This window comes from Mirounga leonina, unplaced genomic scaffold (assembly GCF_011800145.1).
Source record: "Mirounga leonina isolate KUSES-001 unplaced genomic scaffold, KU_Mleo_1.0 Mir_125, whole genome shotgun sequence".
Taxonomy (NCBI): Eukaryota; Metazoa; Chordata; class Mammalia; order Carnivora; family Phocidae; genus Mirounga; species Mirounga leonina.
The window spans coordinates 42,265,887-42,285,000 of NW_023270305.1; the positions used below are offsets into that span (position 1 = coordinate 42,265,887).

Here is a 19,114-nt window from a genome sequence, read left to right on the forward strand (position 1 = left end):
CCCAGGTGGAGGGCACAGTGAAGAGGCAGGAGGCGCGAGGGCTGGCCCTGCAGTGGACAGGGGCGACGAGGCAAGGACAAGACGGGAGGACTCGGAGAGGCAGGTGATGGTGTCAGAGGCACCAGAATAAAGGCAGAGGGGGGTGTTGGAGTCAAGGAAGGAATGGCCGGAAGAGTGGGCTGTAGGTAAAGCCAAATAGGCGGCAGCTGAGTTTGGCCGCCACGGGTGGTGGTAATTGGTGATTGGTGAGAGGGTTGGGGAGCACATGGGAGGTGAAGAAGTGGAGACAGGTCTGGATGTTGTAAGGGAAAGGTTGTTAGGAAGACAGGTCTTGCTTTTTAAGGATGAAGGAAACCTTGATGTGTGACAGCAGGAGAGGCAAGTGGATGAGCAGAAGGGCAGATGAACTAAAGAGCTCAGTCGAGCCCTGCCTTGTTATTCTTTCCTGGCTAGAGGCCCTGCGTCCTTGGGGACCGGTTGTAGGCTCAGCCTTATACCCCAACGTGGAAGCTTTCATCTGCACGCGGGGGGCGGGGGGGAGGTTCTCCGGGGATGGATGAGCAGCCCGGTGGGGCCAGGACCTGGGGCTGGGATAGCCAACTTCTGTGAATGGTGCTCTGCCCCTAGCTCCCAATACTCCCTTTTTATTCTAGTTTCTCCTCAATTGGAGGAGCCACCAGAGTCTCTCAGCATGCAGAAGTGGGCATGTTCTGTCTCTCCCCTAACCCACATGGGTGTTTCCCACTGCTCAATAAGCTTGGAAAGACCAGAGCATAGATAGCCTCCCTTAAGACACAGGGTGGTCCTTCCCCATGTCTAGCCTCAGTTTCCCTTGCTCTAGAGCTGGAGCTAGAGACCAGGGTGGACCACCAACAGAGGAGAAAAGTTAATGAGTTGAGTCTCCCAGGCCCCACACCAGGCTCCCAGGCGCTGTACAAGCTTGCTCTGCCAGTCCCCTCTGGTCCCCAGAGCCGGAATCCACCCCCCCGCAACCCGGGGCTCACAGGCTCCGGGGGTGGAGCTGGATGCCCATGTCATTAAGAGAGAGACTTTTATTATTCCCATAGGGAAGGGAGATACAGGGGGATCACTAAGAACTACAGCAGGTGCCTGGAAAATAAATTAAAACAGAAACGCAGGAGATAAGAGAAGTGGAGAGTGGCTGTGGCCGGCGGCCTGCCCACGCAGGCGGGCTCTCTGAGGAAAAGGTGGAGGAGTCCCAGGCCTCAGCCAGCCCATTTCTTGTCCCTCTGTCAGTGGTGGCCCCAGGCTCCGAGCCCTGTGGGGCCGTGACTCGAGGCCTCCCCGAAGCCTGGCGGGGGAGCGGCCAGAGTCTAGCAGGGCCCACCCGGGGTCCTGGCCAGCAGCGAGCAGATGCTCTGCCCTCGTGGATCCGTGGCTGCCCACCCTAGTCATTGGAGGTGACATCGATGTCCTCCCCGTTGGCCTGCTTCGTGGCGATGCGCCACCGGTTGATGTGGTGGGAGCCCTTCTTCTTCTGCTCGGACTCAGGCCCCTCTTCTTCCAGCTTCTGCCGCTTGTACTTTGTCCTCCGGTTCTGGAACCACACCTTCACCTGGGCCGGGGAGGGAGGGGCAGAAGTAAGAAACACCCAGGAGGCCCCCAGAGCAGCTACTGGGGTCTCAGCACCCAGGCTGAGCTGGGAGCCAGATGGGGAAACCAAGGCCAGGGGCCTCTCCTCTGGCCACGCGCCACCTGCTGGATCTGAAAGACTACTCTTCCAGATGTGAATGAGGTGGGGCAGGGAGAGGGCAGAGTGAGGGCCAAGAGGGGCCATCTTCCAGTCCCTCTCAAGAGGAAAGGGAGCCATCACGGAGCTGCCGAGCATCCTGTAGCCAAAGCACAGTAGAGGGGAGGCATCCAGGCTCAGGAGCCCAGCAGACCTGGGTCCCTACCGCCTTCTAGAGAAGAGATAATCTCTCCTTCACAAGGTGGAGGTAAACAGTATTTTTAGGCGAACGTATGAAAAGCCATCACATGAGTCCTGATGAGCACCCTGTGGGTCTGATGTGCCCCCCACCCCGGCCACCCTATGCTCTTTGCAGCGCAAAGAGGCAGAGGGGACATGGCTGCATAACCCCCCACACGAAGAGCAGTGCCCAGGACAGCCAGAGCACTCCTAGGGTCACAGACCCTTGCCACTCAAGGTTCCAACTCACACACCGTCCAGGTCAGTCAGTTTTTCTCCAGGGGACCCTGTGAGCAGGTGGAATTCCCCCCATCCCACATCAGAGGTTGAGCTGGGCAGGTGGGAAGGCTGGTCCCTCAGGGGGCAGCTACTCAGGGTAGTCTGAAACCCACCAGTGAGGCCTCCTCCTCCTCAGACAGAGGGGTGTCTGCAGCCCCACCTGAAGCAGTGCTCTAAACTTCCTGCCCCCAAAGTGCTGGCCTCTACAGCCCATCCAGATATGGGAACAGGTTCCATAGGAGAAATCGCAGGGTACAGAAGTGAGCTCCTCTTTAAACAGAGAGGGCTCCCTGCTTCTGTGTCAGGCAGTGAGAGTCTTGACAAGGGGAGGGTTCAAAAGCGGACAACTGTCTTCTGTGATGGGTGGTGGGGGCTTGGAGGGACAGGTCAACAATGCTAAGCTCACCTCCTCCAGGAAGCCTCCCCAGATTTAGCCATATCTTTCATCACCCCTCACTTCTCCCGCCTCCCCCAGCATTTGCTCCATGTCCAGGAGACAGCCTTTAACATCCTCTTGTGTATGATCGAGGAGGGCTATCCCAGCTCCCTAACTAGACTTAGTGCTCGAGGACTGTGGAGGAAGCCTCACTCATCTGTCAGCTCCTCCTGACCTTGCAGTTCTTTACTTGGTCTTGCAGAGCCAGGCCATCCCCCCCATCCTCAGAGTTGGTAAAAATGGGCCCGGGTGCTGATCCTTTGCTAAGTTCCTTCCCTGCTCTGGGCTTAAGTCCTTCATCTGTAGGAGAGATGTTTTCTGGGGGCCTTGCAGCTCCAGGGCATCTCCTGGGCTTTTGCTCCAGAGGGTCCCTGGGGCAGGTGACGCAGAGATGGCAGGGTTACGAGACATGGATGGTTTCCTGAAAACGACAGCTCATTTGCAAAGCCAGTAGGTGCTGTCGGCTGCTGCTGGGTGACCCCTGGTGTCCTTGGCAGTGGTGAGTGGGAAGTCGTGTGTGTGGAATGACGGTGAGCACTTTGGTTTTGGCAGCATCAGTGACTGCTGAGGGAAGATCCTTGAACCCTGGGTGGGGCCAGGGGCAGTCCTCAGAAGACAACCCTTAGTGCAGCTGCTAGTCCCTGAGAATGGCGGAAAGGCAAGGCTGTAGCCATAAAGCTAGGCGGTGACGGCCAAAAGCAGGCCCGGCATCAGGGCCCTGGGAGCACTTCCCTGCCCGGGGCGCTCTACCTTCACCTTCCCAGACACCACCCCCTGTCCGCTTCATGGAGCCCACCCAATCCAAGGCTTCTCCTAATAGCACCTCCTCCCCAGGGTCTGCCCTGCCCTTAATTTTAGAGCACTGGATGGGGGTGGGGGCAGCCATCCAAGGACAGGAAGAAATGAGGCACATGGCCTCAGTGGATGGTGTAAGAGGAGGATCTTCTTCCCTCATCTCTAAGGCAGGGTGCAAACCCATCGCCTGCGTGTCTCACCTCAGACAGACAAAGGAAAACAGTAGATACTCTGGGTGCAAAACTTCTAGATCCCATAACCATCTTTCCTTGGGTACAGGGCGGGCTGGGCTCTGGGTGGTTCTCAGCACAACCACGTCTGGCCCCTGCCCGGCCCCGGCCCCCTATCCTAGAGCCCACTGACACTATGCCAGCCAGTAGGTGGGTGAGCGCCTACGCAAGGCATGTGCGTGACTCAGGCCTGGATGCAGGGCTGGAGCAGCATTCTTGAGAGCCCAAGGGGCTGGCCGAGGCCTAAGCGTGCCCAGCCTAGTGATGGGGCAACCCGGGGAAGCTCTGGGCAACACCAGGACGGCTGGCCCTCTGCTGCACCTTCTCCCTCTCACACACACTCCAAGTCTCCTTTCAGGAAGGAGGCTTATCTATAGTGGGATGGACCCAGCCTGCTACCCTGCCCCACAGCACTGGGCCGAAGAAGGAAAGTTATCAGTGGTGGAGTTCCAGGCACAGCTTATGTTTTCAGGCAAGGGCCAGCTTTCCTGGCACACCCAAATGAAAGGTGATCCTGAATATTTTCTCCATGAAAACAACCGGGGTCAAGGAGGCAGCTTTCTAGAAACAGGGAGGTAAACTGTCTCCCTAAGCAGACTGGCTATCTTGTGAACAGCCTTAGGCTGAATGACCAGATGCTGTTTACAAAGACTGTAATAACAGGGGGATGCTTATGACTTAATGATATCAGTGAAAAGGGCAGGATGCAGTTTGGGCACAGTGTGATCACAACCATGGGAAAACAAAATCTATGCATGGGGAAAAAAGACTAGAAGGAAATGTACTTAACGTGTGGGGTGACCTTTCTTCTTTCCACTTTTCCGTCTTTAGTGCATTACTGATAACAATTATTTTTTACTTAGAAAAAAGAAAAAGAATTGGGCTCTGAGTGTAGTAGGAGGCAAGAGTGACACCCCCATCACCTCTGTAGCCCAGCAAGGCAATCTGGGGTCACCCCAGAGCCCTTTCCCTGGAGGACAGAGGCCTTAGAAAGGAACCAGGTCATGCAGTGTGGCTCCTAGCTCTGTGGGAGCTAGCTTTGCGAGGCGGTCTTTATTCTGCACCTGCCTCCCCACCATACCCGCACACTAGCCCCCGAAGGCACAGTTGGGATATTGGCTGAAGGAACCCCTCCCCCATCTGTGTCTCCTCTGGGTTTGGAGAGAGGTTCCTTGTGGCCTCCCAAGTCCCCGCCTCACTGAATGTCTCAGTTTTTCAGAGAAGCCAGATCCTTCCAAGATTCTCCACTTTTGCCTGAGTTACCCCACCTGGAGTACTCTTACTTAGCCTTCAGAATCCTGCTCAGATGTTCCTGGGCTAGACCTGCCCCACTGCCTGTCTGTGCTTCCTTAGTTTTCCCTGTCTCAGCAACAGTGACCCGAGCAGTGGGTTCATGCACCTGCTCGAACCTCTGTCTCCTCATCAGGCCGTGGGAACCTGGAGAACCAGAGCAGTGTAGTAGTCTACGCTGGAGTCCCAGTGGGCACGTTCCAGTCTGTTCAACAAGCTGGGCACAGGTGAAGTTCCTGGCACTGTGCTATTGGTTAAGAGGTGCCTGGGCCAGAACTGGAGAGCCCAAGAAAATCAACGATGGAGGGATCGAGGTCTAATCGGAAAAGGGGTTTGGGAAGTGCAATTGCTAGAGAGATTTTAGGCATAGTTCAGTGGACACTTCTCCAACAGGGTCAATTCTTAATCCTCCATGTTGTGGATTGGATTAACCACTTCTAGGGAGAATCTGGGGCAGGGAGGGAGACCTATTGTTGGGAGGCGCAAGGGTCAGCATGAATCAAACAGAATGAGGAAGGTGCTGTGGATGAATGAATGCATGCATGCATTAATGCATTAGAGGACTGACTGATGTATGTATACATTAATGAAGGTGTGCATGTATTAATGGGCAAATGAATGGACAAAGGTACTAACACACAACCAAACTACAGCTCCAGCCAATTATTTCAGACTTTACTTTTGAATAACCTGCTATTTGAATGACCCAGATTTGGATCCCTTCATTTCCACTGGTCCCCAACTTTAGCCCATCCCAAATGGAAGAGTCTGTAGCTCCTGCCTGCATACTTTCAGGAGAATACTTGTCCTCAAGGAGTTCAAATACCCTATCAAGGTAATACCCTCCTCTGCTAGGGATCCATTTCTTATTATTTGATCATATGAGCTCCTCCTACTCTCAGGGTCAAGCCCAATGCCATCCTAGACCCACCGAACTGAGGCCACCTCTGACTCCCCATCAACTATAGCCCAACTCATCCTAAGCCTTCTTGTCTCCTCCTCTGCCAGACCATCCTGGATGCTTGCCCTCACTCTCAGAGAGACATCACAGAGTCATCTGCCTCTTCAGGACTAGGCCCTAGGGACTCACTCCAGTTTCCTTATCTCCCCTGCCCTGGCCTGCTTCCCACTGGACTCTGGAACTTGAGTGATGCAGAAATTCTTGGAGAAGAGCCAAGACTTGGAGAAGAGATGAGTCCATCTCAGAACAGACAGCGAGCTAGTAACAAAGGCCTCTTGACCTTTCCCTAAAATTCAAGTCATTTGGATATCTCCTTCTCATCCAACCCTTAAAAAGCAGAGTTTTTCAGAGCAGGAATGGACCCCAAGAAGTCTCCTTACCAATGCCCCTGGGGGGAAAAACCCATAGGCAGGTTACCATACACTCCTTCCTTCTAAGACCTCCCCACCTGTTCTTGGGCCCCAAGACGGTGGCCAGACTTGACACCTACTGCTCCGTCTTAATCCACCTACTTCAAACCCTCCCCTTCCTTCCCACCAACCTAGAATCCTATGCATCCCTCTAAGCCTTCTGGGCCTGAGGTCTTCTGGGAAACTTCTACCCATGCAGGTCTCCCCTCACTTCCCTCAGCCCACAGCTGTGACTTCAAGGAGACTCCAGGCACTCGTTGTGCATATTCTGCATGTGTGCACACTTTACATTTTGCCCCCATCACTAAAAGAGGAATCTCCAAGGCTAAGGACTCCATTTCCACACCCCTTTCCCTCACAGCTCAAATGAACTCAAAGCCAGAGAAGGTGAAGAAACACCTGCTAAACTGTTCAGAGCAGGAGGGGCAGCTGGAAACACTGACCACTTGATCAGCCTGGAGCAACCAAAGGCTTTCTCTCATTCCCCATAACACTAACGTGCCACAGAAGCACCCGAGCTGCGTTCTACGCCGTGTGCATATATGATATCACCTGACCTTTGGGCATCAATCACACTGCCTGTACGTGCCCCACACTGTAGTACACATATGTTACACACACCCATTACTCACACACACACACACACACACATTCACTTCCACTCACAGCTCTGATTTGACCCAAATCCGGGTCTGCCCCACCAGGACTGAAGCTTAGATGGGCATCATCCAGTCATCTTGGGTCAGACTCTGAGGCTGCACCATAGCGGTGAGGAGCAAGTAATCAGAGCCAGAAAGGAGAACTAGCCCTTTCCCGGGACTACTCCCTCCACTTCCTGGATTGACCGGTGGCCCAACTCTCAACCAAACATACTAACCTGCCCCAACAAAGAAGTTTGGGTTGCCCACCTCCCAACACTCCATACAAAAGCTTTGCGCATACAGAGACCCCTGGGCCCTGGATTAAGACCCACACACTGATTTCCTTAACCCTACCAGGAGTTTTATCCCCGAACTGGTGGATAAAACTGGATCATCTAAAATAAAGTGCAAGGGAAAAATAGAAAACAGAGGGAAAGGGAGGGGTCAGTGACTACAGAAAGCAAGGGAAATGATTGATAAAGTTAACACATGGATATGTGTACAATCAAAAGAAATTTGCCTATTCATTCAATACATGTTTATGGAGCATCGACTCCTTGCTCGTCACTGAGCCAGACCCTAGGGTATAAAGAGAAACAGGAAGGCTTGACCTCTGGCTCCCAAAGCTGGCCTGTTGTTCATCAGAATCACCCAGAGAGCTGTTTTAAAAACACTTCCTGGATCCTATCCTGGAACTCCTAAGAGAATCTCCTGAATGGGGCCTGGGAATCTGTATTTTAAGATTTTCTTGCGAGATCCATCTAGCCAGTCTACAGAGTGACATTTGGACACAGTAGATAATTTCACAGCAGCAAAGTCTTATGTGTATTATGATATATGGGAGATGTATTATGAGCTCTGAGAACTTGGAGGAAGCATCATATAGAAACACAGAGAAGTAGAATATAGATGAGCCAAAAACTCGGAGCTGGGAAGAACCACGGAGTTCATTTCATCAAATCTTACAGATACAGCAATGTAGGCCCACAAAGAAGACAAAGGTAGAGCTGATGACTGATAAGCAAGCACTAGCAGGCTTATGAATATGCTGTTACTAGCTACCGAGATCTATAGAGATGGCGACTTGAGATGAATGGTAGATACACAGAAGATAAAACAGAATAGAGGATAAGGAAATAATCAGCAGTTGGGTAATTGAGAACTATTGTTAGGAAGAAGAAGACCGTAATTAATAGAAAATAGGAAATATAAGTTAACCAGCTTTGGAGAAGCAGTTTAATGAGATCAGACAGAAGTACGTGGCTAGATATAAAACAGCTGTCTGTGCAAGATGGATTGGAGAGCTCCAAGAGACAATGTAGATACTGACAGTAGAAATAGATGGTAGGGGACTGATGGTAGAGACGGACGCCTGACAAATAGCCAATAGTTGGAAATGACAGGTAGGCTTGCCCAGTAAATACTGAAAGATGGATAATTAATTAGATAGCCTAAGTCTAAATAGTAAGTTACAAGAGGGACAGAAAGACAGCTATGATGATGAAGGAGACCAGATATGGCAGAAGAAACACTAGACTAAGTCAGGATTCCCAGGTTAGGGGCTTACTGTAACACTAACTTGATATATATACTACTTTAAACAGAGGGAAGGGAAGGACTGGGGATGAGAATTAATATTATTTGAGTTCCTATTGGGTACCTTTAATCCTTAAACAATCTATTTTCCAGATGAGAAAATCAGAGCTCAGAGAGGTTGAGTAACTCACACAAGGTCACACAGTTAATTAGCAAGGAGGCAGATAATGAAATCCAATCTGCTTGCCTAGGGAGCTCTGCCCAGTCCATCTCTCTATCTCAGAGTCCTCACCTGAAAAGATGAGCCTCTACAGGATGGTTTCTCAGGCTCAAACCTCCCATAGTTCTATTGTTTTTTTTTTGTTGTTGTTCAATATGCTAAAACCAGCTCATCTATAGATAGAACAAGATTAGACATGAGTTTTGATAGTTGAGCTGGATATACCATATTATTCTATCTGGTTTTCTTTTAAATATGTTTGAAACATAATAAAATGAAGGAAACAATCATTACATTTACTAACTGGCATTGTTGGGAGCAAATAGGCAGCTAGATTCGGTTTGAAAGAAACAATTAAAAATGCTCTCACTGAGCTAAAAAATTGGAAGTTTAAAAAACAATGACATTATTTCAACAAGTGTTAAATCTGTGGGTGGGAGCATTATAAACCATTTTGTTTTCTTACACTTCTGCAATTAAAATTTAATACCTAATACTTTTTAAATGATGTTAACTATAAACACCATTCTTAAATTGACACCTTGTTTTAGACAACAATTTTAAAACACTGTTTGCCAGGAGGGAACGGGGTATTATTTTATTAACTTGGTTTTTTTTAGCATGTATTTCTTTAAAACATTTTAAAAATTAACTCTGTTGTTTTGTAAGCTTTATCTCTGCAGTTAGAACAGCCCAAAAAGCATGGGTTCTACAGTGGAGAGGAGAGCAATATGTGATTAAATGGGGCATCGGACAGATAAGACGTCTTGACAATAGAAACCAAAATAGGACGCAAGGACCAGCGAGTGATGTCTGCCAGGGGAGCTGGGGAGGCACTTAGGGTCTGGACTCCCCCACTGGGCCCCCTTCCTATCTTCACTAATCCCCGGAGACCCCAGGCTGCCCCTTCCCCCCAGACGCTTCCTCACGGGACTAGGATGGCAGGTAGTAGGGGCCAGAGCAGCAAGAAAGGGGAGAGGGTGACAAAAAGCCGGCACGGCGGGAGCCGCAAGGCGGCGAGCAGACCCCCCTCATCTGCAGATCTGGGAGCTGTGAGGGACTTAAGGGAAGAAGGTCTCCCCAGGCCCATCCAGACACGGAAATCGGCCTCCAGGGCAGCAACCAGCCCCTACAGCACAGCGGCTACTCCCAGGGACCAAGAGCTTAGGTGGTGTTTCCAGGCAGCAATTATTTATGGCAGTTTTTACAATAAACCCAAATCTGCCTCCCTATAACTACAATCTAGTTCTTTAAAATTTTCTTTTCTTAATTATCAATTACAAAAATACTACGTGGTTACTGTAATTTCACCCAGGTCAAAACCTCTCCAACGCCATTAGAGTTCGTTCTCTCCCCAACTCAACAGCCCTTCAAGCGTGTGAACACAGTCCCTGAGTCCCCGCATCTACTTTCCCACCATTCCCAGGTGCCTCACAGGTCTGCGCGCCCCAAACATCAGTTTCCAGAGCCCCACCAGCCTGCCTGCGCAGAGATCAGCGCCACCCTCGGACCCCAAGCAGGGCTGGCCCCTGCCTGGCTAATTCCTCTGCTTCTGATGTTCGTAGCCTGACGACACGCGGGCTTTCTCCCCACACCACATCCGCTGGTGGGCAGCCAGGCCCCCGCCAACTCTGCCCATGAACAGCCGCAAAGCCGGGGCGGGGAAAGGCCCGGGCCTCCCGCGGAGCCGTGAGCACCCGCGAAGAGCGGCGGGAGAAGAGCGGCCGCCACCACGGGGCTGAGATGGCTCCAGTGGACACTGGGACAGCTCGGGAGTGACTGCGGCGTGGGGCTCCACGCCCTGCCTCCTCCTGAGAACCTGGCGCCTCCCATGGACTTTGAGAGCAGGCTGGGTTGTGGTTTGCTTCCAACCTCCTGGGGGGTGCTTGGAGCTTGACAGCAGTCCCGCGGCCTCCGCGAGGCCAAACGCAGCGGGTGGGAAGGGGCTCTCGAGCGGGCCTTGCAGGAGGGCCGCGGGGGGGCGGGGAGGGTGGCTTGTGGAACCGGGTGGCACGGGGCTCCGGGGAAGGCGGGGGCGTGAGACTGGGCCCCTCTGCACCTGCCCGCCCCCACCTCCACCTGGGCTCGCGGGCGAGCGCGCGCCGGCCGGGTGATTTTTACCTGCGTCTCCGAGAGGCTGAGGCTGCCGGCCAGTTGCTTCCGCTCGGCGCCCACCACGTAGTGGTTCTTCTCGAAGGCGCGCTCCAGCCGCAGGAGCTGCGAGGGCGAGAAGGCCGTGCGGATCCGCTTGGGCTTGCGCGCGAAGGGGCCGTGCAGCAGCAGCCCGTCCTGGGGCACGTCGCTCGCTGCGGCCGCGCCGCCGACGGCAACACAGCAGGTACAGACAGAGAGAAGGGGCGCGCGGTGAGCCGCAGCCCGGCCGCCGGGCCGCCCGCGGGAGCCGGCCAAGCCCGGCCCTCTGGCCCCGCTCGCAAACGCCCTCGGCGCTCCGTTACCCTCTCCAATCCTGGACTCCCGCCCCCACTTCTCCCCTTTCCCTTGTGCCACCCCTTGCTTAAGTCCACTCCTCTCGCCTCCCCCAGTACTTCCCTAGGGTTCCAGAGCTACCCCGTCGGTCGCCGGAGGCCTGGAGGAGCCGAGCAGCGGCTCGCTCTTTGGGCCAGGAGGAGGGCCCAGGCCTAGCGAGGCGCCAGCCGGCCCAAATCCACAGCGCCTGGAGCAGCGGACGAGGCCGGGAGGTGGGAAAAGTCCCTTGGCTCTCTTTGTCCCCTGACCCCGTCCTATCTCCCTCAACAAGAGTAGGGACAGAGCTGAGTGTCAGGAAGGTGGTAAGGGGAACAGTGAGGCTGCTAAGCACCCTCATGCCAAACATTTTCAGGAACTAGAAGGGACCCAAGGCACTCTCTTTTCACACCTGTTTAAACCACCCCTGCAGCTAAAAATGCTCAGGCTGCTAGCCCTTTGAAAATTCCTGCCAACAGGCCCAGGCTCTACCTTGCAAGTGGTAAAAATAGGCCAGCTGCTACCTCAGTGTCCAGGCAACACCTGAAGGTCCAAGGTCAGGCTTCTTCCACCCCGCTCCCCGCCTCTCTCCCCCAGGCCTTCAGGTAAAGCCCACTCCCCCCAGGAGACTTCTACTGTTCTCTGGTGGGAAAAGGCCTTGCTTCATCCCTGAATAGTCCCGTGCTGAAGAAACACGTGTATAAATATCTAGATGTCATCTTTCTCTCTAATATATATAGATATAGATATATTGGTTTCTGCATGGGCGTGTGTAAATATATGCTCCAGCCTCCCTACTGTCTTTTTCTCCCATCTACCATACAGGATTTTCAAAGAGTGTGATTGTCCCTTGGCAAATGTTGGCCATCATGGGAACTCAGCTCCTACATGCAGGAGGAGGGGTTGACACTGGGTTGGACAAGGCCCAGGTGGTGAGGTCAGGAACTACAAAAGCCAAAATAAACTTCCACCCACAGCCCCACGCTCAATACCCCCTCCCCCCGACTAGGCCTTCACACAATCTCTGGCTTGGTTACACATGCTCTCAGATGTGAAACAGGCCCTGACATCACCCGTGGATTCTCATGCAGTGGCACATATCAGTACCCCTGACCCACTGACAAGGAAGAGCCCTAGAAGGAATGTTTTCACACAGTTAGCTGTTGAGATTGACTGATCCAATTAATTTCTTCAGAAATGGCCCCACTGGTTTTACCCAATTTGACCTGTTGTTTTGTTTAAGGCAATTGTTTGGATCTCAAGTGACATCTTCCATCTCTGGAAATAACCCCTGTAAGTGAAGTAAGGGCACATAATTGAGATGCTATTGCTAAAACTCTCCAGGTAACTGTTCTGTCCCTCTGCTGGTGGAAACTGACTGGCATTACTTTTGCCAAGTCCTTGGGCTTTGGACGCTTACACAGGTGAACTTTATTGCTGGGGTCTTCTCTGGAACAAGGTTACCAGAGGGGAGGTAAAGTCCCCTGACAATCACTTTCCCGTTTCAAAAGTGGCTGGATCTGTGCAGCTACAAAAGGGAATGGCATCACATCCTGGGGAGATGGAGGGGGACACTCTGCCCAGTGAGCCCTTCAAGGTGGAGGCAGGCCCAGGGCTGTTAGGCCTGACTGGAGGAAGTTTAACTGCTGGTGGTGGAGGGGATAGATGATCAGGGGAGGTGTCTGGCATAGAGGGGTAAGAAGGAATGAAAGGAGGAGCCTGATCCAAGTAGGAATAAGAAAGTCTTAGGTGGGTACCAATATGATAGGCCAGAGAAAGGTGGGAGAGGTGGGTGGGAAGCAGACACTTCTTGCTGATGTTAAATTGCTTCAAAAAACGGCATTGTTCTGAGCCTGGGTGAAGTCCCAACAGTGGTTTTTCCTCTAGACAGGTGAGCTGGACAGGGAGAAGGCCTCACTCATCCCAGAGTTCACAGGGTTGGCCTCAGCAGCTCAACTGGCCCAGGCTGGTCAAAAGTGAGGTGGCAGCCTGGAGAGACCCTGTGGATGGGAGTGAACGGGGTGCAGGGGTGTCAAGGACAGTCTGTGGCTGAGAAAGCAGGACTGCAGTCTGCCTCGGTCGGTGTGTATGACTTAATGGCTCTTTTGTAATTCTGAGAGTATGTGTTGGTCCCTTGCGTGGTGTTCTCTGTGTTTGTCTTTATAAACCCAAACTGGAGGATGGAAGCAACAAGCTTACTCTGCCCTTCTGACATACACACATCCCTTTGCCTCAAGTCTGGGTATTTTAGAAAAAGCTAAGTTGCTTGGTTTACTGTCATGTCCTGTTGGGGCAGATAGAATGTATCCTTCAGTCTATGTCTACATGTAGGGGCAGAAACATAGGGGTCCTTCTGACCCAACCACGAAGAAGCAAGGGGCAGGAAAATGACTCAAGATACTGAAAAGTGATCACAGATAGGATTTCAAAAGAAGCAAGGCTTTTTTCCTGTAAGAAAGAGGGGGGTTAGTGCAAAACTAACTATCCGGACAAACTGATCGATAGCTCTACGTTTCTGTAAGGACAGAGTGATGCTTTGGGGGCCTGTGTTCCTGGGCCCCTCTCATTATGGCAATCCCTACCACAGCTTCAGTTTCCCTTAACTGGACCACAAGAGCGGAACAAGCTTGGGGCTGGGGCCAGTGTGGCCTGTTTCCATGCAGTAGTTCTCGCCTGGGGCAGTGGATTGTCCGTTTCCGACAAGGAGAGGTGGGAAAGTGGAAGGAGGCTGACTTAGCCTTCCCGGGAGCCAGGAGGAACTGAACCCCACCCCGTTTTCCTCCAGCCTCGCGATGCAGGCCCTTTCAAGGCAAAGACTGGCAGTAGAGACTCCCAGGACGGAGGTGGCGGGAGGTGGGAGCTAGCGATCCGGAGTGCGGGCGCTCGCCCCTGCACTCCCTCCTGGAGAGGCCACGGCCCGCCGGCTGGGCGGAGGAGCCTGGGGCGACGAGTGGGCGAGGCCGGCCGAGCTGCGGAGATAACCTCATTCCCCCTCCTCCTGGCGGAACAAAGGCGCCCTTTGAAGCACCGGCCCATTACCAACGCGGATCCCTGAGGGTTGGGGCTTCGCGGGCCCCCTCCGGACGCCGTTCCCGGTCTGGAAAGTTCCTGAGCCCGAGAAACGGCACCGAAGTGCGGCTAACTCCCGGTCTCCGCCGGCTCCTCCCCTTCAGGCCTCGAAGGCCACCAGCTTCTGAATGCCGCCGCCGGATCCAGACCCTCCCGCGTGGGCTCTTCCTCTTCCACCGCCTCGCTCAGCGGAGAAGCCGCTTCCCCGCGCGCCGGCCCGCGCTGCCGGAGGGCGCTGCGCACGGAGCGCAGACATGTTCCTTTTCGTTCGTGTAGGGTTTCGTTTCTTGCATTAAAACGGGGCTGAAATGAGCATCGCGGAGACCCGGTTCTCTAGAAAACGCGGCGCCGGAGGGCCTGGGACGGCTCGGCCCGCAGCCCCGAGGTCCCGCTGGGACCGCCCGGCTCACAGCTGCCGGGGCGCGCACCGTCCCCCACCGGCGACGAAGACCGGACCCAACGCCGAAACGTCTCAGGGTCGGAAAAGTCCTTCCGTGTCCAACGGATTTCCGAGTTCAAAAATGCGGCCACACATGGCTCCATCTCCGGGTCCAGACACGGTTCTTGAGGGAAAAATCCAACCGTTTTTGCAACTCGACAACGTGCCCGCCGGGACTGATGGCTCAGGGAACGGCGGCAATTTCTGAGAAGGTTTTTTTCGGAGAATTCATCTGGCCTCGCTTGGCTGGGAATGCTCAGAGCCGGAGCTGGATCTGTCGCGAGGTGTCCCCGGCCCTCGGCGCCCGCGCCCGCGGGGACGAGGCCAGAGGCGGGAAAAGCAGCGAGGAGGGCGTGGGGCGCCGGGTCCGAAGCCGGGGGCGCTGCCGGGGCCGCCGGGGAGGCCATCCCCGGATGAGCAGAGACCACAGGGCTTGGGACCGGCTCTGCCCTCTCCTCAGAGCCCCTGTCTCTGCACCAGCCTCTTAACCACGGGTCCCCCTACTGCCCGGGCCCGACGGTTCAGAAATAGCCGAGACTCTCAGATCGGCCCATGGGTGCCAGGTTTTGAGACCCAGGCTGGGCTGGGCCAAAGGAGCACCGAGGCGGTTTACTCAGTTTTGAATAAAACTTCATTCATTTATAGCAGTAAACAATGGTTATAATTGACAGGTCTCATGCCCAAAGCGGCTGACACCATAGGCTCCCTCCCTCACCCCCTGATTTGGGCAAATCTTTGAAATCGCAGGGGAGACAAGTCTGCCCACAAAAATTCTTGTTCAAGTAATTACAGTCTTTTATATTGTGGGATCTGCTGGGTCAGTATCTACTGGTCAGATGGGACTAAGCAAATTGACAAATTGGACCAGGAAAGTGGCTTTCCGTGAAACAGCTCAGTAGCTATAGCCAAAGCTTCAAAAGATCATTTTTCTTCTGTTATCTAAATAATGGTACCAAGCATCTGGTTTACTTTGACTGTGTAGACGGCGGTTTATCCTCAGATTAGGTTGGCAGCCGAAGCTCTAACCATATCCTTTTCATTTGTTTCACTAAAAGCCGGGTTACCTAGCTCTGAGTTATGGAACCTCAAAAGGCTGGGGTCCAGTCCCGTCTACACTAACAAAATAAAACTGGAAACTAAAGCAATTACTGCATAAATTAAGGCCACTCTTAAAAAAAAAAAAAAAAGACAAGAAAAGAGAAACAAACTTTAACAAATTCAAGGAAGAAAACGAACTCCAGCAAATGCAACTCTCTTTCCTTCGGGAAAGTCAGATAATTGAAACATGTGTGTGCGTTTGTAAGGCCAGTGGGGGATCTTCATTAGCAAACCTATTGCCCAGTGAAGACGTGGGAGCTCGGTTAGCCTACGACCTTATAAGCCCTCTGCCCCCGCCCCCTGCCTGGGAGGACAGCCGTCGGTCCCGCAGCAGCCGGGTAGGCGCAAGGCGAAGGAAGCCGGTTGCTATTGCAACCCTTCCCGGCCCTGGGTCCGAGAGGCACTTGTGACTTGAAGAAGTCGGGTCGAGGTTGGTGAGAAACACCCCAAGACGGTGGAGCACTCCACACTGAACATTAACTCTCCAGTTTGCCCTTCCTGCTGCCCCTTCTCTCCGCAGACCCGGGGCACGCGGGTGGACTTTGCCCTGCTCGGACGCGCCAGTGAGGGCGATATCTGGGAATTGGTGGTGGATGTGCGAGCGAAGTAGGGTCCCAGGTCCAGCCCGGGCAGAGGGAGGGGGCGGCGGGCGCTGCGCTCCCTGGGCTGGGACTGGCTCAGCCCGGAGAGATTCTGGCAGGCCGCGGGGAGGATCAGGAGAGGCTCCAAGGAGGCGCCCGGGCTTGGCGTCCGAACCCGCACCGTTTCTGGGCAAGCCTGGCTGTCCCAACCTGGCTCTCTGGGAGCAAACCCAACGCCCCAGGAGCGCATATGGATCCGGCGCGGCTCTTCCCCGTTTGGGAATCGGCCTCTGCGGACCCCACAGCCTTGTTTCAACAACTTCTGAACAGCCCCGCAGCCCCCGAGCCTCCCCCGCGCCACCGCAGCGCCGGCGCTGGCCGGCCGCCTAAGCGGGCACAGCATGGGCACTCACCCTGGAAGCGGTGGCCGAAGAAGCGGTTCCGCAGGACCCAGGGGTAGAAGTGCAGAGGGTCCCGGTGCTGGGCGCCGAAGAAGGAGTGCGGGGGCTGCAGCGGGGAGGCGCCCAGCTGGTGCGCCGGGTGCACGGTCAGCGCGGGGTGGTTCATGGCCTCGGGGAACACAAGCTCGGGCCCACCGTATAGCGAGCGACCGGCGCCCGCGGCGGCGGCGGCGGCGGCGGCGGCAGCGGGGAAGCCGCTCACGAAGGCCGCCTCGGCCGCGCCGGGGTGAGGGTAATTGAGCGCCGTGGGCCGGAGTGGCTCCTCCGAGGCGGCCGCCGCCAGGGGATGGGAGCCGGCGCCCCCGCCGCCAGAGCCCCCGCCGGTGCCGCCGTCCTTGGCTACCAAGGACTCGATGGTAAAGCCGCGCTTGGCTGTGGGCTGGAACATGGTCGCGGTCGCCAGAGCCGAGCGAGGCAGCCGGGCTCCGGGGAGCGCTCCGCGTCCTGGCGCCGCCGCCGTGCGGGGTGTGCACCCAGCCAGGCACATGCACACACACCAGCACCCCTCACCTCCCCCGCCCGCCCGCCCGCGCTCAGACCCTGCCGGCGAGCCAGGCGCGGAGAGGCGAGGGGCGTGAGAGCGAGCGAACGCGGAGTCGGGCCACGGCGCGCAGCTAGGCGCGCCGGCCTCTGGGGCCGAGCGGGCAGCTCCGGGCGCGGGCACTGGCGCGGGTTCCGTGCGATGCTGCGAGCTGCCTCTACGGCCTGGGGGCTGAGCCCGGCCCCCTCCCTCCCGAGTCCAGCCAGGACAGACCCCCGCCCCTGGTCCTCCCAGCACTGCCCAGCTCAGCCTCGGCCGCTGCGCTGCGAGGCGCGAGTTAGCCGGCACCTGCCCCGCGCTCGCCCATTGGCCGCCGCTCACCTGCCCCAAGGTGGGGGGCGGGGCGGGGCGGGGCGAGGGACGGCGGGTGGGGAAGGAGCCAGCAGTCGGAGGCAAAAAGCGGACTGGAGCCTTTGCCGGGCTATCTAGGCCTCCCCCCACCCCCCACCCGCCCCTCGCCACAGGCTTCTCTTCGCGTCTCTGCCCTTTCAGCTGAGTCTGGCGACCTCCCCAACCGTCTCAGCCCACGCGGGAGCCGAAGAAGGCGTCCGAGGGGCCTGGGGCTTGGGAGAAACTCCAACCCCACTTCCCGATGTGTAACTCAGTTGAACCCTCTCCAATTCATCCTGGGATGTCGTTTCAGTTCTCAGACAACTTGGATCCGAGTGGAGGGAGGGTGTTTTTTGCCCAGTAAATACGTGCTCCGATAACCCGGGCACTGCTCCCCTGGCCTCCCGGGCCCTCCCGCTCACCCACCGTCTGTCTCCTGGGCCGCGGTCTGAAAGCCGCGGCCTTGTTCGTGAGGCTTCGCGTTTTCTGAGTGTTGCGGGGGACAGCTCCAGAAAGGGGACGCCCAGTTCTTTTCACAAGGGGCCAGGCCGGGGACAGCGCGAGAGGAGTCGCCGGAGTGGTCACTTTGCAGACCTCAAGCCGCAAATCCGGGTTCGGAAGCACCTCCTTGGCCCAGCCACGGCGGCCGCGCTCTGCTCGCACCAGGACGGCGGGCCTCAGCGCAGGGCGATCTGCTGCTTTCCTCGCCTTCTTTCGTCGTGGGGCTCAGGTGCAGGCGGGCCGGGCCGGGCCCGGGCCTTGGAGCTGGCCGAGCAAGTCGACCCTTCCTCCAAGAATACACACACCAGCCATCCCGGGAACGCAGCAGCCGCCTGGCCTCCCCTGACCCTCACCTTCCACCTGCGACCGCGGAGCAGCGGACGACTCTGCTCCGTCAGGTTTCCATTTCTTGCAATAATTTCCTGGGGGTGAGAGGGTGAGGAGAACCAGTACTCCGCAAACTTTTTCACCGGGGCCTTCCAGGCCGCTGGAAACACCGCACCGAGGCCTAGGAGGGCGCTGGGCGGTGGTGGGGAGGCTGGGACCCGGACCCTGCCAGCGCACTGCAAGGAGGGGACCGCAGCGCGCTCCGCTTCCGCGCCGCCGCCGGGGTCAGTCGGGGCGGCGCGGCCACGGCCGGGTGCGCAGATCCGGGCCGGGCCTGCCGGCGCCCCGAGACCAGGGGTTCCGCGTGCCGCGTGACTCTGCAGGGACTCCAGGCCGGGTCTTGGGAGTGGCCCGCCTGAGCGCCGGGAGCCCTGGTCCGGGAGAGCGCTTCGGGCGCCCTCGTCGCCACAAAGCGGGTTAAAGTCTATTTTCCACTCGACTGCTCCGAAAAGCCCCCGCGCGCCGACGCCGTTCCGGCCCCCTTGGGCGAGGTGGGGAGGGGGCGGCGAGAGGGGG

At 55.8% G+C, this 19,114-nt stretch overlaps 1 protein-coding gene across 2 annotated transcripts; it reads right to left on the reverse strand.

Annotated features, from left to right (window-relative positions):
• Positions 1-1,254: 1,254 nt before the first annotated feature.
• On the reverse strand, positions 1,255-17,326 carry EMX1 (empty spiracles homeobox 1). Of its 2 annotated transcripts, none has more exons than XM_035000487.1 (3): positions 16,792-17,326; positions 10,850-11,034; positions 1,255-1,576 (listed from the first exon to the last, which is right to left on the reverse strand). In XM_035000487.1, exons 1-3 carry the CDS (start codon positions 17,324-17,326, stop codon positions 1,409-1,411), a joined length of 888 nt encoding a protein of 295 aa, XP_034856378.1. In that variant the 3' UTR covers positions 1,255-1,408. The 2 variants fall into 2 exon arrangements, with proteins under 2 accessions (XP_034856378.1, XP_034856379.1); XM_035000488.1 differs by having other exon boundaries at positions 10,850-11,030; positions 16,788-17,227.
• Between the last annotated feature and the right edge of the window lie 1,788 nt (positions 17,327-19,114).